The 20,055-nt window shown below is 43.5% G+C and overlaps 1 protein-coding gene across 1 annotated transcript in view; it reads left to right on the top strand.

Moving 5' to 3' along the window:
• rin3 (Ras and Rab interactor 3) overlaps positions 1-5,182 on the top strand; it is a 36,740-nt gene extending 31,558 nt beyond the window's left edge. Inside the window, exon 14 of the mRNA XM_071382103.1 lies at positions 404-5,182. Coding sequence (XP_071238204.1) covers positions 404-728 — 325 coding nt within the window. The 3' untranslated portion in view covers positions 729-5,182. The remainder of the gene's footprint in view (positions 1-403) is intronic.
• Positions 5,183-20,055: the final 14,873 nt, after the last annotated feature.

The following is a 20,055-nucleotide window of genomic DNA, read 5'->3' as shown; positions in this document are numbered from 1 at the left end:
TATTCTGTTCTATTATGTTCACTTCTGTTCTATTATATTATATTATATTCTGTTCTGTTCCATTCTATTCTGTTGTATTCTGTTGTATTGTGTTCTGTTGTATTCTATTCCATTATATTATGTTCTATTCTATTCTGTTCTGTTCTATTCTGTTGATTACTGTTCTCTTCTATTCTGTTATATTGGTCTATTCTGTTTTGTTCTGTTCTATTCTATTATGTTGTATTCTGTTGTGTTCAATTATATTCCGTTCTATTCTATTCTGTTTTGTTCTGTTCTATTCTATTATGTTATGTTGTATTCTGTTATGTTCTGTTCTATTCTATTATATTCTGTTTTGTTCTGTTCTGTTCAGTTCTATTCTGTTCTGTTCAATTCTATTCTGTTCTATTCTATTTTACAGCCTGAGTGTGCTGGTGGAGGGCCACCACCAACTCCTGGCCCCTGAGGAGTTCCCCCTCACTATCAAGTCCAGTCTCCACCACAGTCAGCCCCTCAAGGAGTACTACTTTGTCTACCGGCCTGGAAGGACAGAGTCAGAAGGACAGGAGGCAGAATCCCAGGAGGCAGAATCCCAGGAGGCAGAATCCCAGGAGGCAGAAGGACAGGAGGCAGAAGGACAGGAGGCAGAATCCCAGGAGGCAGAAGGACAGGAGGTGGAGAGCGAGGAGCCAGCTCCCGCAGCCGAGCCAGAACCTGAGGAGGAGGAGAGTCTGATCGAGATATGATGAGATCAGTGTGCGGGTGCGTGGGTGTGTGCGTGCGTACATGCATGTGTGGGATAAAGGATCAAGAAGCTGCTCAAGTGAATACAATGGCTTCTGCCTCAATCATTATAGCCATTTTAAATGAGATATTGGTTTTAGCCTTATACACAACCATATAGACAATGTTTAGGTCTGCCCTTGACAACGTGGATACATTCTGAAAGAAGAGAACCACCATCATCACCTCACCTTGATCTTCAGGTCTAAATATCAAATCACACAACAGGAGACTCAAGTTTACTTTAGCTTCCATACAGATGTGCTCTGTCTTAATTTGATCCGTTGCTCACAGCAGGACAATAATCCTGCAGCAACAGGAAATGTGAATTATTATGTGTATTATAATTAATGGATATATTTGTAGGGGTTGACACATTTTTCATTAGGGAAAATCAAGTCTAAAATGTTTAGTGGAAATTACAAACTTTAGAAGCCTTTGAAAAAAACGAATGCACTACAAGTTTGCATTTCCTGCTGCGCAGGAACAACAGAGTGATCAAATGAAGACAGTACATCTGTATGGCTTCTATTGTAAGTCATATTGCTCAGTGAAGAAGACCCACCACCGCCAAGTCATGTAGGACTGGTTCATACATCAGACTTTGAATATCATACAGGGTATCCACTCAAGTTCACTTCAGCTTTTATGTTACTTCTATGATAACTAACGCTGTGAGTCCTTCTTCCTCTTCCTGCAAGTTTGATCAACGCTACAGAGATAAAGAGGATATCGTCCTCCTCTAGTTTGAAAGGGCACAATAGGCTGTATAATTAAACTGTAATGGATCCGGATAAGGAGTCTCTGCTTGCATCCCAAATGGCACATTATTCCCTATGTAGTGCACTACGTTTGACCAGGGTCCCTAGTCTGGTCAATAGTAATGCACTATGTAGGGAATAGGGTGTTATTTGGTACACAGTCCATGTATCCTGTCCGGACGGTGTTCCTTTTCATATTAACAGATTATTTGCTTCTGCCACAGTTCAGATTGGCAATCAGCTGTTCATTGGTTTTACTAATCGAATTTAGCATGACAATATCCTTGCCAATAATTATGTCACTGGGTTTATATGCTCAAGAAAGACTCTGCGACTGTCTGTACTGTACATCCATCCATATTTGCTGTGCTGGTTTGTCTACTCTTGTAGCTGTGCTGTGGCCACATTACATTGGTGTCCTGGAAGAATCTTTGAAGTCTCATTCTAGAGGGGATCTGCTACAATGCCATTCATTTTAAGTTCAAATCCAAGTCTACCAGGCACTGATGGTGTACAGCAATATTATACTGTAATTACATTATAAAGCATTATGGCGTTGATACTTTTTTTTCACATTGATGAGTTGATTGTTTTGTTTTTAAAAGGTGAAATGTGAAATGGTTTATGTGGATGTATCAAGAGATGAAACCCAGTAAAACATTGTTTTTTTTATCATTTCATAAATTACAATATTTCCCATTTTAAATATTTGGGAGTAAATATATGTTCTTTCTTTGTTAAAACCATCGGCAGAACTTTAACAGAACTCTACAATCAATTCAATCTGCCCCAGTAGATGGAATATCCCAATTGCTTTAACCGGCAGAATATCTATTGTCAAAATGAATATATTGCCATGGCTGAATTTCTATAGTTCAATGCTTCCCATGTCTCCCCCTTCTGGATATTGGGATACAGTTCATAGTGAGGTTACGAAATGTATAGTATATGGCAAGTTATGGCAAAATTAACAAAGAGGGAAAGACGTAGGAGGACACAAGTTTAAATTGTATTTCCAGCAGTGGTGGGCCGTCAGGGCCTGCAAGGCCTTCTCTGCTGGCCTAAACATCATCAGAATATAATTTTTTTTTTTTAAATATATTTTCCCACAAATATGTATTAAATTATTCCCCAGAGTAAGAGTTATACTCTTCATTTCATAGCTTTCCTCTTGGTTGCACTGCTTCCAGCCCCAGGTTGAGATTTGGAGGGCTGGTCTTTATGTTAGATCTTTTATCCAATCATATTCAGCCATCATGTGTTGCCAGGGGTCTAAAATCTGCTCTTAGGCCTTCAGAATCAACAGTGCAGGCGCTTGTAGCTTAAAGTGAATGGAAATTAAAATTTTGTGTCAACCAATCAGCTTTAGAGTTGGCTATTGTACGCCTGCTGGCTGGCTCCAGTGTTACACAGGAGCCAGCTAGCAGGCGTAGGGCGTCCACGTCTTTTGATTGGATTACCAATATTGAGAGGCAGGTCCTATGGGCAGGTCTATGCAGATCTAGGAAACTGAATTTGATAAACGAATTAATTTGCGTACTACCTAAACTGTTCTTTGAACCCACAATGGCGGAAGGAGGAGAAGATATCGATTTGGTCGAGGATATAATTATAACGCCATTCTCAAGACGAACTTTTCAAGAAAAGTTAGACATTGTAAGGAGAGGTCGCCCGACGCCACAAAGCCTGTCACAGGCGGGAAAGGGGTTCGTTCGTTCGCCACTTTCAAAGTTTCAACTATGAGCGCTGTCAATGGCTCACAGGCTCCGAGAAGCACTGCAAACTGTACTGCTGGGAATGCCTATTATTTGCAAGTGATCGATTTGGTGTTTGGAGCCACACTGGCTTTGCAAACTTGAGTTGTCTAACCAAGGCAGCAACGAGACACCAAAGTACGGCTGGGCACTTACAAGCAATGGTGCTTTTGAAAACGTTTGGGGACACCAGAGTGGAGCTACAGCTCTCACTCGTCCTGCGTTATGTGACGGACACGGGAGTCAAGGAGCGATTTATCCGGTTTGAAGATGTGACAAGCGGCAAGCGAGCTGATGACATTGCCGCTCTTATTTTCCGTTTCTTGGAGGAAAATGAATGTAGTCTGGATAAAGTTGTGGCACAGTGTTTTGATGGCGCAGCAGTCATGGCATCTGGACTCAATGGGGTGCAGGCTAAAGTTAAGGAGAGGGCACCGATGGCCTTATTCATTCACTGCTATGCACATCGACTAAATTTAGTACTGACTCAAGGAGCCTCAAAGCTTAAAGAATGCAAGGTCTTCTTTGCCAACCTCAATGGCCTTGCAGCATTTTTCTCACGATCCCCTAAGCGCACGCAACTGTCTAATAATCAGTCTTTGGTGAGTAGGCATACAATGCATGTTATTTTTTATTAAATGTGTATGTATGTTTCGCATTTTATTTCGTTAATATTAAATAGCCTATATATTAACAAAATAAAATGGCAAATAGCCTATGTTGCAAATTATTTGTTTTCTTTTATTTTCAGTGAATAGTTATGTGTCTTTATCATCACGGTGAAACTGCTTTGGGTGCGACAATGCGCTGTTTAGTGAACACACTGTATTTATTTTTTTGGGGACTTAAAGCTCAAAGTTTGTGGACCAGAAATGGATAGAAGAAGAATATTAATATAACTCTGTTGCACTCGACTATGTTCTTGCCTATTAGTTGAACTGTACTGTATTGTACTCTTCCCCTGCAATTCTCTGAAAAAAATGTCAATTTCAAGGTGACGCAATGCCTGGTTATACTGCGTTTCTGTCTAAATGTATAGTGTCTAGAGCCATGGCATCTAAATGATGGTAATAACAGGTGGATTAATTCGGGTGGGACTGTGTAGGACCTCACTGAAGGCCCAGGCGCCAGGCCCACGGCACGCTACTGCTTTCCAGGCACTAGCATTTCGCCCCATCCTGTTTGTTTAGAAATGATTCTTCTGCCCCCTGGCTGAGTACAGAAATACATATTGCCCTGGAAGACGAATTCTTCATTGATATATCCCTTAAACCAGGGATCATTACTAGATTAAGCTGCGGACCGATCTTTTTCTTTTCCTTGAGCGATGGTCGGGGCCAGAACATAATTAAAAATGATTTGTACACTGCAAATTGACCGCAAGACGCCCAAACATATCTAATATTTGACTAAAACATAATCATTTCAAATCTTACTTACATTTGCATTAGTGCTGAGCTATTAACCAACATTTCTGTTATTTTTCGGCTTTTGAACAACTAATTGACCGACATCGGTTCAATTATTTGAATTTGTTAGTTTTTTTATTCTGTGAGCTCAATGCACAGTTTCTCTAGAGATACATCAGATTCAGGCTGAACTCTGCGATGTAGTAGAGAGTTGTAGTTTCCAACAGTCCAGTATTGTCACATCTTCTCCTGCTCCTCCCCTCTGGCATACGACGTCGCAGACCAACGGTCCTGGGATTCATCATTACGCGCACCTGTTAATCATTATGACTCACACCTGGACTTCATTACCTTCATAATTTCCTCCCCTTTATATGTCAGCCTCTTATTTTCATTCACCAGTTGGTAAAATTCTTTTGTACCGGTGTGTAGCCACATGGAATTGTCTCGTTCATGGTTTTGTTGTTTTATTAAATGTTTCACCTGCACCTGCTTCCCGACTCACAGCTCCATTATTACACGTATTCTACATAGTTTAGCGAATAAAACGTGGTAATTAACTACAATGACCATAATCCATTGCTGATCTACCTGTCCGGTCTGTCTTTCTTTTAGGCTGCTATGGAAGAGATAATGCGCGATCATGAGGGGATATAGAGAGCAGATGTTGCTTAGCTTGGTATCTCTACCTAAAAATACATGATCAAAGGGGTTTATAGTTGGTATGCAGCAATCATAAAAGTATGCCTTATTTACTTTGAAGAACTACAAAATTGTGTTTTTGTCAGACAGCAGAGATGAGATTATGACTTGGAATTAAATAATAAAGTCATTAAATAAAACAAATGCATTACACAACAACTACTGGTCCGACCGGTACTAGATGGGTATACCTGCTGAGTGTATAGTAAGACAGAAAGGCGCTTCCTCTGGTGAGATAGTTTCAGCCACTTGCTAATTGTAAGACGGTGCCTACAGACATGGAAGCTCTGCTTGTATTTCTTACAATATTAGCCCAGAACGTTTTTGCTGTTGTTGTGTTATTACATACAGCTGGACATAACTTTTGGATATCAGAGCAGCATTACGACCAGGAATACAACTTTCCCGAATTGGATTCTTTGTTCGTACACTCCAGGACAATTGAACTTATCCCAGAGGCTTCTCCAAGTCACCGCCGGCAGAGAAGAGGTATTCGGAGTGGACTTCTAATCTGACTCAGGAGGCATGCACACCATACACCACTTCAGAGTAATGTTCAGTCTCTGGACAATAAAGTAGATGAGCTCAGGGCGAGGAGCTCCTTCCAGAGAGACATCAGGGACTGTACCATACTCTGTTTCACGGAATAATGGTTCTCTCTGGATATACTGTCCCTGTCCATACAGCCAGCTGGGTTCTCAGTACATCACACAGACAGGAATAAAGAACTCTCGGGGAAGAAAGGCGGTGGTGTATGTTTCATGATTAACTACTGTTGGTGTGATTGTGATAACATACAGAAACTCAAGTCCTTTTGTTCACCTGACCTAGAATACCTCACAATCAAATGCCGAACGTATTATCTCCCAAGATAATTCTCTTCAGTTATTGTCACAGCCCCGTATATCCCCCCTCAAACCGATACCACGACGGCCCTCAAGGAACTTACCTAGACTTTATACAAACGGTAAACCGTAAATCCTGAGGCTGCATTTATTGTAGCTGGGGATTTTAACAAAGAAAAGTTGAGGAAAAGGCTACCTAAATTCTATCAGCATATCGACTGTAGTACTCGTGCTGGAAGAACACTCAACCATTGTTATTCCAACTTCATGCATACAAAGCCCTCCCCCACCCTCCTTTTGGAAAATCTGACCATGACTCCATTTTGCTCCACCCTTCCTATAGTCAGAAACTCAAACAAGAAGTACCCGTGCTAAGGACTGTTCAACGCTGGTCTGACCAATCGGAATCCACGCTTCAAGATTGTTTTGATCACACGGACTGGGATATGTTCCGGGTAGTTTCTGAGAATAATATTGAGCTGTACACTGAGACGGTTACTGATTTCATCAAGAAGTTTATAAGATATGTTGTACCCATGTGACTATTAAAACCTTCCCCAACCAGAAACCGTGGATAGATGGCAGCATTCGCGCAAAACTGAATGTGCGCACTACTGCACTTAACTGACTGGGAATATGGCAGAATACAAACAGAGTAGTCATTCCCTCCACAAGGCAATCAAACAGGTAAAACGTCGATATAGAGACAAAGTGGAGTCGCAATTCAACAGCTCATACACGAGACGTATGTCGCAGGGTCTACAGACTACAAAAGGAAAACCAGCCAAGTACACCCTGTTCACCCATGACCGAGTGGCCATGCACGCCTCCAACTCAATCATCAAGTTTGCAGACGACGCAACAGTAGTAGGCTTGAATACCAACAATGATGAGACAGCCTACAGGGAGGAGGTGAGGGCTCTGGGAGTGAGGTGTCAGGAAAATAACCTCTCACTCAACGTCAACAAATCAAAGGAGATGATTGTGGACTTCAGGAAACAACAGAGGAAGCACCCTCCTATCCACATCGACGGGACAGCAGTGGTGAAGTTTTAAGTTCCTCGGCGTACATATCACTGGCAAACTGAAATGGTCCACCCACATAGACAGTGTGGTGAAGAAGGCGCACAGGCAAGGGCAGATTGGCCACTCGTTGCCTGATCCTCACAAGGCATCCTGATCTCTTTCTGCGAAACCTACGTTTCCTTTTCCAGCAAATCACGGGGATCTGGGCCTGGTCGGGTGTCCGTAGTATATCCCTCGCGTCCGTCTCAATGAAGTAGAACTCCTCGTCCAATTTGAGGTGAATAATCCCAGTTCTGATGTCCAGAAGCTCTTACTCATAAGAGACCGTAGCATCAACATTATGTACAAAACAAGTTACGAACAAAGTGAAAAAACAAACAAAATAGCATGGTTGGTTAAGAGCCGATAAGACGGCAGCCCTACCCTCCGGCGCCATCATTACCAGTATTTGATTTGATTTGAAGGAACGTTGGCCGGTGCACAGTTCTCTGTTAGGATGCTAGAATTATTTTGAATGAACGTGCGAAGGTCAACTGCTTTTTCAAGTGATTGGTTTGACAATCAGATGAAAACATCCTGACTGGTTGTGTTCATGCTCTTTATATTTCCTTTTTTAATGTTTTTTATTTTTGAGTGGCAGCCAGCAGGAAAATGTGAACTGAGTATGAGATTGTATGAGTTTGTGTCGTGTACCTGTACCCCCCTCGTCTCTACCAATGAAAAAAAATGAATATATTTTCACAAAATCCCTCGTTTATTAAGAAAAAATATCTGAATGATGTGAAATGTTGAGTTACTAAAGGAGACAGGATCAGGAGCTAACATGTCATTTGTGTTGGTGAGTGTATGTGTGATTTCTTTCTTTCTGTTTGTGAAGTTTTTGGGCTACAAAGAAATGAGGGGGTGTGCTGTTTGTCTGTCAGACGGCGAGAGGGAGAGATGAAGATAGGGAGATGGCGAGAGGGAGAGATGGCTAGAGGGAGATGGCGAGAAGGAGAGATGGAGATAGCGAGAGGGAGAGATAGCTAGAGGGAGAGATGGCGAGAGGGAGAGATGGCTAGAGGGAGAGATGGAGATAGGGAGATGGCGAGAGGGAGAGATGGCTAGAGGGAGATGGCGAGAAGGAGAGATGGAGATAGCGAGAGGGAGAGATAGCTAGAGGGAGAGATGGCGAGAGGGAGAGATGGCTAGAGGGAGAGATGGAGATAGGGAGATGGCGAGAGGGAGAGATGGCTAGAGGGAGAGATGGCTAGAGGGAGAGATGGCTAGAGGGAGAGATGGCGAGAGGTAAAGATGGCTAGAGGGAGAGATGGCTAGAGGGAGAGATGGCTAGAGGGAGAGATGGCGAGAGGGAGAGATGGCGAGAGGGAGAGATGGCTAGAGGGAGAGATGGCTAGAGGGAGAGATGGCTAGAGGGAGAGATGGCGAGAAGGAGAGATGGCGAGAAGGAGAGATGGCTAGAGGGAGAGATGGAGATAGGGAGATGGCGAGAGGGAGAGATGGCTAGAGGGAGAGATGGCTAGAGGGAGAGGTAGCGAGAGGGAGAGATGGCGAGAGGGAGAGATGGTGAGAGGGAGAGATGGCTAGAGGGAGAGATGGCTAGAGGGAGAGATGGCTATAGGGAGAGATGGCTAGAGGGAGAGATGGCTAGAGGGAGAGATGGCGAGAAGGAGAGATGGCGAGAAGGAGAGATGGCTAGAGGGAGAGATGGCTAGAGGGGGAGATGGCTAGAGGGAGAGATGGCTAGAGGGGGAGATGGCTAGAGGGAGATGGCTAGAGGGAGAGATGGCTAGAGGGAGAGATGGCTAGAGGGAGAGATGGCTAGAGGGAGGACAAAGCATTGCTACGCTAGATGACATCTAACAGGATATCAGTTTTCACATTGACATGGCACCTGGGCTCTCTATCTGTACTGTTAGAAAAAAGGGTTCCAAAAGGGTTCTTCAGCTATCCCCATAGGAGAACCCTTTCTGGTTCCAGGTAGAACCCTTTTGGGTTCCATGTAGGGTTTTACGTAGAACCCAAACGGTTTCTACCTGGAACCAAAAAGGGTTCTTTAAAGGGTTCAAAGAGCTGAAGAACCCTTTTAGATTCTAGATAGCACCTTTTTTTCCGAAGAGTGTATAGTTGAATCCCTATTTGCATTAAGTGTACAAGGTGATGATTCAACATGTTAGATGTTTGTTTGCATCCTCTATACATTCCCCTAGTCCATAAGGAGGTCAATGGGACTTCCATACGGACCCAGAGGACAATAGTGGCCGCTGTACTCTACGTTGTCTAACAATACATTTCGTAATTGTAGAACAGAAAGGATCACATTTTCCTAGTACAGCACCCCATATGAGAATTGGTAGTATGCGATTTGTAAAACACTTGTAGGAGAACAGTGTCAAGGATTTTTGAGCTCAGACAATTTTATGGTATTCAGAGTTGGCATGCCGACAGAGAAATTGAAATTTTAATTTGATTGGAAATAGCGGACACCAGTATAAGGAGGTAGCAGAGAGAATGTTGCAGAGAAGAGATTATTGAGGATATGAGAAGAAAGAGGGTGGGCTGTAGACGACATGAGTATCATTAGAGGGTGAGCCGTAGACCATATGAGTATCATTAGAGGGTGAGCTGTAGACCATATGAGTATCATTAGAGGGTGAGATGTAGACTATATGAGTATCATTAGAGGGTGGGCTGTAGACCATATGAGTATCATTAGAGGGTGAGATGTAGACTATATGAGTATCATTAGAGGGTGAGCTGTAGACCATATGAGTATCATTAGAGGGTGAGCCGTAGACCATATGAGTATCATTAGAGGGTGAGCCGTAGACCACATGAGTATCATTAGAGGGTGAGCCGTAGACCATATGAGTATCATTAGAGGGTGGGCTGTAGACCATATGAGTATCATTAGAGGGTGAGATGTAGACCATATGAGTATCATTAGAGGGTGGGCTGTAGACCATATGAGTATCATTAGAGGGTGGGCTGTAGACCATATGAGTATCATTAGAGGGTGAGATGTAGACCATATGAGTATCATTAGAGGGTGGGCTGTAGACCATATGAGTATCATTAGAGGGTGGGCTGTAGACCATATGAGTATCATTAGAGGGTGAGCCGTAGACCATATGAGTATCATTAGAGGGTGAGCCGTAGACCATATGAGTATCATTAGAGGGTGAGCTGTAGACCATATGAGTATCATTAGAGGGTGAGCCGTAGACCATATGAGTATCATTAGAGGGTGAGATGTAGACCATATGAGTATCATTAGAGGGTGGGCTGTAGACCATATGAGTATCATTAGAGGGTGGGCTGTAGACCATATGAGTATCATTAGAGGGTGGGCTGTAGACCATATGAGTATCATTAGAGGGTGGGCTGTAGACCATATGAGTATCATTAGAGGGTGGGCTGTAGACCATATGAGTATCATTAGAGGGTGAGCTGTAGACCATATGAGTATCATTAGAGGGTGGGCTGTAGACCATATGAGTATCATTAGAGGGTGGGCTGTAGACCATATGAGTATCATTAGAGGGTGAGCCGTAGACCATATGAGTATCATTAGAGGGTGGGCTGTAGACCATATGAGTATCATTAGAGGGTGGGCTGTAGACCATATGAGTATCATTAGAGGGTGAGCTGTAGACCATATGAGTATCATTAGAGGGTGGGCTGTAGACCATATGAGTATCATTAGAGGGTGGGCTGTAGACCATATGAGTATCATTAGAGGGTGAGCCGTAGACCATATGAGTATCATTAGAGGGTGGGCTGTAGACCATATGAGTATCATTAGAGGGTGGGCTGTAGACCATATGAGTATCATTAGAGGGTGGGCTGTAGACCATATGAGTATCATTAGAGGGTGGGCTGTAGACCATATGAGTATCATTAGAGGGTGGGCTGTAGACCATATGAGTATCATTAGAGGGTGAGCTGTAGACCATATGAGTATCATTAGAGGGTGGGCTGTAGACCATATGAGTATCATTAGAGGGTGGGCTGTAGACCATATGAGTATCATTAGAGGGTGGGCTGTAGACCATATGAGTATCATTAGAGGGTGAGCTGTAGACCATATGAGTATCATTAGAGGGTGAGCTGTAGACCATATGAGTATCATTAGAGGGTGAGCTGTAGACCATATGAGTATCATTAGAGGGTGAGCTGTAGACCATATGAGTATCATTAGAGGGTAAGCTGTAGACCATATGAGTATCATTAGATGGTGAGCTGTAGACCATATGAGTATCATTAGAGGGTGAGCCGTAGACCATATGAGTATCATTAGAGGGTGAGCTGTAGACCACATGAGTATCATTAGAGGGTGAGATGTAGACCATATGAGTATCATTAGAGGGTGGGCTGTAGACCATATGAGTATCATTAGAGGGTGAGCTGTAGACCATATGAGTATCATTAGAGGGTGGGCCGTAGACCATATGAGTATCATTAGAGGGTGAGATGTAGACTATATGAGTATCATTAGAGGGTGAGCTGTAGACCATATGAGTATCATTAGAGGGTGAGCTGTAGACCATATGAGTATCATTAGAGGGTGAGCTGTAGACCATATGAGTATCATTAGAGGGTGGGTTGTAGACCACATGAGTATCATTAGAGGGTGAGCTGTAGACCATATGAGTATCATTAGATGGTGAGCTGTAGACCATATGAGTATCATTAGAGGGTGGGCTGTAGACCATATGAGTATCATTAGAGGGTGAGCTGTAGACCATATGAGTATCATTAGAGGGTGAGCTGTAGACCATATGAGTATCATTAGAGGGTGGGCTGTAGACCATATGAGTATCATTAGAGGGTGAGCTGTAGACCATATGAGTATCATTAGAGGGTGAGCTGTAGACCATATGAGTATCATTAGAGGGTGAGCTGTAGACCATATGAGTATCATTAGAGGGTGAGCTGTAGACCATATGAGTATCATTAGAGGGTGGGCTGTAGACCATATGAGTATCATTAGAGGGTGAGCTGTAGACCATATGAGTATCATTAGAGGGTGGGCTGTAGACCATATGAGTATCATTAGAGGGTGAGCTGTAGACCATATGAGTATCATTAGAGGGTGAGCTGTAGATCATATGAGTATCATTAGAGGGTGAGCTGTAGACCATATGAGTATCATTAGAGGGTGAGCTGTAGACCATATGAGTATCATTAGAGGGTGGGCTGTAGACCATATGAGTATCATTAGAGGGTGAGCTGTAGACCATATGAGTATCATTAGAGGGTGAGCTGTAGACCATATGAGTATCATTAGAGGGTGGGCTGTAGACCATATGAGTATCATTAGAGGGTGGGCTGTAGACCATATGAGTATCATTAGAGGGTGAGCTGTAGACCATATGAGTATCATTAGAGGGTGAGCTGTAGACCATATGAGTATCATTAGAGGGTGGGCTGTAGACCATATGAGTATCATTAGAGGGTGGGCTGTAGACCATATGAGTATCATTAGAGGGTGAGCTGTAGACCATATGGGTATCATTAGAGGGTGAGCTGTAGACCATATGAGTATCATTAGAGGGTGAGCTGTAGACCACATGAGTATCATTAGAGGGTGAGCTGTAGACCATATGAGTATCGTTAGAGGGTGAGCTGTAGACCATATGAGTATCATTAGAGGGTGAGCTGTAGACCATATGAGTATCATTAGAGGGTGAGCTGTAGACCATATGAGTATCATTAGAGGGTGGGCTGTAGATCATATGAGTATCATTAGAGGGTGAGCTGTAGACCATATGAGTATCATTAGAGGGTGAGCTGTAGACCATATGAGTATCATTAGAGGGTGGGCTGTAGACCATATGAGTATCATTAGAGGGTGGGCTGTAGACCATATGAGTATCATTAGAGGGTGAGCTGTAGACCATATGAGTATCATTAGAGGGTGAGCTGTAGACCATATGAGTATCATTAGAGGGTGAGCTGTAGACCATATGATTATCATTAGAGGGTGGGCTGTAGACCATATGAGTATCATTAGAAGGTGGGCTGTAGACCATATGAGTATCATTAGAGGGTGAGCTGTAGACCATATGAGTATCATTAGAGGGTGAGCTGTAGAACATATGAGTATCATTAGAGGGTGAGCTGTAGAACATATGAGTATCATTAGAGGGTGAGCTGTAGACCATATGAGTATCATTAGAGGGTGGGCTGTAGAACATATGAGTATCATTAGAGGGTGAGCTGTAGACCATATGAGTATCATTAGAGGGTGAGCTGTAGACCATATGAGTATCATTAGAGGGTGAGCTGTAGAACATATGAGTATCATTAGAGGGTGAGCTGTAGAACATATGAGTATCATTAGAGGGTGAGCTGTAGACCCTGTTTTAACTTGGGGTCAGCTGAGTGAGTCAAAGACATTACACCCTTCTACTTTTTCCCTTTCCTCTTCTCTCTATTTCAGCACAGTTTTCAATTCTGTAACAATGACACCCTGTTAGACCTGTTATCCATACAGAATGACAATCTGTTAGTCCTGTAATCCTCGACACAATGACACTCTGTTAGCCCTGGTCTGCTCGACACAATGACAATCTGTTAGCCCTGGTCTGCTCGAGACAATGACAATCTGTTAGCCCTGTTCTGCTCGACACAATGACACTCTGTTAGCCCTGTTCTGCTCGACACAATGACACTCTGTTAGCCCTGGTCTGCTCGAGACAATGACAATCTGTTAGCCCTGTTCTCCTCGACACAATGACACCCTGTTAGACCTGTTATCCATACATAATGACAATCTGTTAGTCCTGTAATCCTCGACACAATGACACTCTGTTAGCCCTGGTCTGCTCGACACAATGACAATCTGTTAGCCCTGTAATCCTCGACATAATGACAATCTGTTAGCCCTGTTCTGCTCGACACAATGACACCCTGTTAGCCCTGTTCTGCTCGACACAATGACACTCTGTTAGCCCTGTTCTGCTCGACACAATGACACTCTGTTAGCCCTGTTCTGCTCGACACAATGACACTCTGTTAGCCCTGTTCTGCTCGACACAATGACACTCTGTTAGCCCTGTTCTCCTCGACACAATGACACTCTGTTAGCCCTGTTCTGCTCGACACAATGACACCCTGTTAGCCCTGTTCTGCTCGACACAATGACACTCTGTTAGCCCTGTTCTCCTCGACACAATGACACTCTGTTAGCCCTGTTCTGCTCGACACAATGAAACTCTGTTAGCCCTGTTCTCCTCGACACAATGACACTCTGTTAGCCCTGTTCTGCTCCACACAATGACACTCTGTTAGCCCTGTTCTCCTCGACACAATGACACTCTGTTAGCCCTGTTCTCCTCAACACAATGACACACTGTTAGCCCTGTTCTGCTCGACACAATGACACTCTGTTAGCCCTGTTCTGCTCGACACAATGACACTCTGTTAGCCCTGTTCTCCTCGACACAATGACACTCTGTTAGCCCTGTTCTCCTCGACACAATGACACTCTGTTAGCCCTGTTCTGCTCGACACAATGACACTCTGTTAGCCCTGTTCTGCTCGACACAATGACACTCTGTTAGCCCTGTTCTGCTCGACACAATGACACTCTGTTAGCCCTGTTCTGCTCGACACAATGACACTCTGTTAGCCCTGTTCTGCTCGACACAATGACACTCTGTTAGCCCTGTTCTGCTCGACACAATGACACTCTGTAAGCCCTGTTCTCCTCGACACAATGACACTCTGTTAGCCCTGTTCTGCTCGACACAATGACACTCTCTTAGCCTCCCTCTTTCTCCCCTTTCCTCTCTTTGTTTTTATTCCCCCCTCTCCTTCCGTTCTATCAGTCCATAATAAGCAGGAGGTAAGGAGGTATAAGGTTACTTTTCTGACGAACAGCTACTTCCCGCCGGCCATTCTTTTTAAATACCTAATGAAGTTCCACCTGGGTAACGAGACAAGGTGTGTGCAAATGCCTATGGATCGTCTCGCAAAGATGAGAATGTCCAGATCTTGGCCGTCAATCACACCTGTTCTGCTTCTATGAGTAAGGAGTTCAGTGATGCTGAGACACCGGTATGGATATAGATGCTGAGACACCGGTATGGATATAGATGCTGAGACACCGGTATGGATATAGATGCTGAGACACCGGTATGGATATAGATGCTGAGACACCGGTATGGATATAGATGCTGAGACACCGGTATGGATATAGATGCTGAGACACCGGTATGGATATAGATGCTGAGACACCGGTATGGATATAGATCCTGAGACACCGGTATGGATATAGATGCTGAGACACCGGTATGGATATAGATGCTGAGACACCGGTATGGATATAGATGCTGAGACACCGGTATGGATATAGATGCTGAGACACCGGTATGGATATAGATGCTGAGACACCGGAATGGATATAGATGTTGAGACACCGGTATGGATATAGATGTTGAGACACCGGTATGGATATAGATGCTGAGACACCGGTATGGATATAGATGTTGAGACACCGGTATGGATATAGATCCTGAGACACCGGTATGGATATAGATGCTGAGACACCGGTATGGATATAGATGCTGAGACACCGGTATGGATATAGATGCTGAGACACCGGAATGGATATAGATGTTGAGATACCGGTATGGATATAGATGCTGAGACACCGGAATGGATATAGATGTTGAGATACCGGTATGGATATAGATGTTGAGACACCGGTATGGATATACAGTGGGGAGAACAAGTATTTGATACACTGCCGATTTTGCAGGTTTTCCTACTTACAAAGCATGTAGAGGTCTGTCATTTTTATCATAGGTACACTTCAACTATGAGAGACGGAATCTAAAACAAAAATCCAGAAAATCACATTGTATGATTTTTAAGTAATTAATTTGCATTTTATTGCATGACATAAGTATTTGATACATCAGAAAAGCAGAACTTAATATTTGGTACAGAAACCTTTGTTTGCAATTACAGAGATCATACGTTTCCTGTAGTTCTTGACTAGGTTTGCACACACTGCAGCAGGGATTTTGGCCCACTCCTCCCTACAGATCTTCTCCAGATCCTTCAGGTTTCGGGGCTGTCGCTGGGCAATACGGACTTTCAGCTCCCTCCAAAGATTTTCTATTGGGTTCAGGTCTGGAGACTGGCTAGGCCACTCCAGGACCTTGAGATGCTTCTTACGGAGCCACTCCTTAGTTGCCATGGCTGTGTGCTTCGTGTCGTTGTCATGCTGGAAGACCCAGCCACGACCCATCTTCAATGCTCTTACTGAGGGAAGGAGGTTGTTGGCCAAGATCTCGCGATACATGGCCCCATCCATCCTCCCCTCAATACGGTGCAGTCGTCCTGTCCCCTTTGCAGAAAAGCATCCCCAAAGAATGATGTTTCCACCTCCATGCTTCACGGTTGGGATGGTGTTCTTGGGGTTGTACTCATACTTCTTCTTCCTCCAAACACGGCGAGTGGAGTTAGACCAAAAAGCTCTATTTTTGTCTCATCAGACCACATGACCTTCTCCCATTCCTCCTCTGGATCATCCAGATGGTCATTGGCAAACTTCAGACGGGCCTGGACATGCACTGGCTTAAGCAGGGGGACCTTGCGTGCGCTGCAGGATTTTAATCCATGACGGCGTAGTGTGTTACTAATGGTTTTCTTTGAGACTGTGGTCCCAGCTCTCTTCAGGTCATTGACCAGGTCCTGCCGTGTAGTTCTGGGCTGATCCCTCACCTTCCTCATGATCATTGATGCCCCACGAGGTGAAATCTTGCATGGAGCCCCAGACCGAGGGTGATTGACCGTCATCTTGAACTTCTTCCATTTTCTAATAATTGCGCCAACAGTTGTTTCCTTCTCACCAAGCTGCTTGCCTATTGTCCTGTAGCCCATCCCAGCCTTGTGCAGGTCTACAATTTTATCCCTGATGTCCTTACACAGCTCTCTGGTCTTGGCTATTGTGGAGAGGTTGGAATCTGTTTGATTGAGTGTGTGGACAGGTGTCTTTTATACAGGTAACGAGTTCAAACAGGTGCAGTTAATACAGGTAATGAGTGGAGAACAGGAGGGCTTCTTAAAGAAAAACTAACAGGTCTGTGAGAGCCGGAATTCTTACTGGTTGGTAGGTGATCAAATACTTATGTCATGCAATAAAATGCAAATTAATTATTTAAAAATCATACAATGTGATTTTCTGGATTTTTGTTTTAGATTCCGTCTCTCACAGTTGAAGTGTACCTATGATAAAAATGACAGACCTCTACATGCTTTGTAAGTAGGAAAACCTGCAAAATCGGCAGTGTATCAAATACTTGTTCTCCCCACTGTAGATGTTGAGACACCGGTATGGATATAGATGTTGAGACACCGGTATGGATATAGATGCTGAGACACCGGTATGGATATAGATGCTGAGACACCGGTATGGATATAGATGTTGAGACACCGGTATGGATATAGATGCTGAGACACCGGTATGGATATAGATGCTGAGACACCGGTATGGATATAGATGCTGAGACACCGGTATGGATATAGATGTTGAGACACCGGTATGGATATAGATGCTGAGACACCGGTATGGATATAGATGCTGAGACACCGGTATGGATATAGATGCTGAGACACCGGTATGGATATAGATGCTGAGACACCGGTATGGATATAGATGCTGAGACACCGGTATGGATATAGATGCTGAGACACCGGTATGGATCGAGCTTGGTACATTGTGCATACAGCATTTTTTAGACTCGGTCATTTATTTGTTTGACCCGTAGATAAAGAAACCACTCACAAAGTGAAGTGGAATAGTACGCCATAGTTGTCACAGAAGACACGTCTTTGTATATTTTCTGTTTTAACACTCACTTTCATGTTGGAACGGGGTCTCTCTCTGCATCTTTGCTCAGATGTCAGTGTGTGCGTGTGTGTGTGTTCGTTGAGAGTGATTTGTCTGTATTTGACAGGTATGTAAAGGGACTCTTCAGTTTTAACGAGACCAATACATCTCCTCTCGCTGTGTCCCTGTATTCCACGGTGTGTGTAGGCAGCTAACAGAATGAATGCAAGAAACACCACTCTTATGTATTCTGTACTGCACATTCAATGTTTCCCTTTGAGTCAAGCCCTTAGTCCCTATTATTGTTGCCCTGATATTCCACCCTGGGTTCAGGAAAGATTGTGAAGACTTACTGGGTCATGGAATCAACATAATGGAGTGTGTTGCTAGATTATAACACAGTTTGGATTTCTCAGGGGCTGGGCACATGTATCTATGTTCAAAAATGTTTTCTTTCATTCCTCAAGACATCATTATGCTCTGTGATGTCCAAGCAGGTCTCTCTCTCTCTCTCTCTCTCTCTCTCTCTCTCTCTTTCTCTCTGAATCCTCCTGTCTATATTAAGAATCACACCAAACAATACATCCATCCAAGGTGTCATTAGTGATGTTTCAGGTAGCTTTTAAAAAAAGACAACGAGATGTGGCCTTTTATCAAATACTATCTTTCCCTACTCTACTCTACTCTACGCTACCATCCATCAGAAGCATCCCTTCCCCAAGGGTATATAAGAGCAGGCAAACTCTGACTCCTTCTATCGTGAGCTGTACATACCCCTGTACCCCATTTCTCACACACCTGAGAGTACTTAAACTCTTCACCACACAGTAAGAGACTCGCTCAGATCGGTGTACCTGCGGTGTACCTGCGGTGTACCTGCGGTGGTAAGAGGTGAAGCCAGGAGCAGGAGACTCAAGTAACAAGCCAACATTTCTGAACACACTGTATGGCAGAGGAACTAACCAGCCTGAAGTCAGAAACAAGATGAAGACTTTGGTTCCTGACCACAACACACTGGAGACAATTCACCAGTGTGAGAGAAACATTCATGAAATTACTTTGAGAATTACTTTGTAATACTCTAATTTAATGTTTTGTATTTAATGTTACTTTTGTCTTGCTTTTCTGTGTATTGCTGATTAACTGCTCTCTGGTGTCTGTGAGATTGCTTATGTTTTTAGGCAGGAGAAAAGTCAGCAATACATGTTTTAAAGAAATAGAGTAGGCCGAGTATAAATAACATTGACAGCAATTTAGCACTTGTTTCATTATACAGGACATTACAAGGTTACAATACCAATGTATTTAATCACAGTGCATAGTGATTTCTGGACTGTGTGATGCAAGTGTCAACGCATGAACACATTGCTGTATAATTCAGTGAGAATATCTAGCGTACTGATAGGGTGTTTGTATGATATGCTAGACAACTGGTATAGGAGAAGGTACTGCGTTTATATCCAGTAAAGTAGGAGTTTATAAAGTGACCTTCATTTTTTCACTGAGTATAAATGTAAAAGTAATATTTCAATGAGTGAGTAATCTCTCGTGGACTGACTACGTAAGCACAAAGGGTACCGTCGATCTGACACGACAGGATGTGCAAGAAAACAAGCAGAATTAGTTCTGGTGCTTGGTTTTATCCTCACTGGCTATTTGGACAAATCACGATTTCGCAAGGTGTTAGCATCTTTCGAATTTCAGAAGAGGAGGGCCCACTTTTGACCATAGACTTGAAGCTCTTCATTCTGGTTACGATCCTCATTCTATCTCTTCTCTAAACACATATGGACCCAGAACTTAATCAAGCATCTGACCAATTTTGCAAGACTTTAGTTCTGGGTTAACCGAGATTAAATAGTGAGTGAATATGAATGTACTGTATCACAAGAGAATAAAACACTAATGTCTTTTCTTCCTATTGGCTGGCTGTGTTGCCTGGCGGGC

This window comes from Salvelinus alpinus, chromosome 34, assembly GCF_045679555.1.
Source record: "Salvelinus alpinus chromosome 34, SLU_Salpinus.1, whole genome shotgun sequence".
In the NCBI taxonomy this organism is placed as follows: Eukaryota; Metazoa; Chordata; class Actinopteri; order Salmoniformes; family Salmonidae; genus Salvelinus; species Salvelinus alpinus.
Note: the sequence above shows the minus strand (reverse complement) of the source record. Positions and strands in the feature narration are given on the sequence as shown.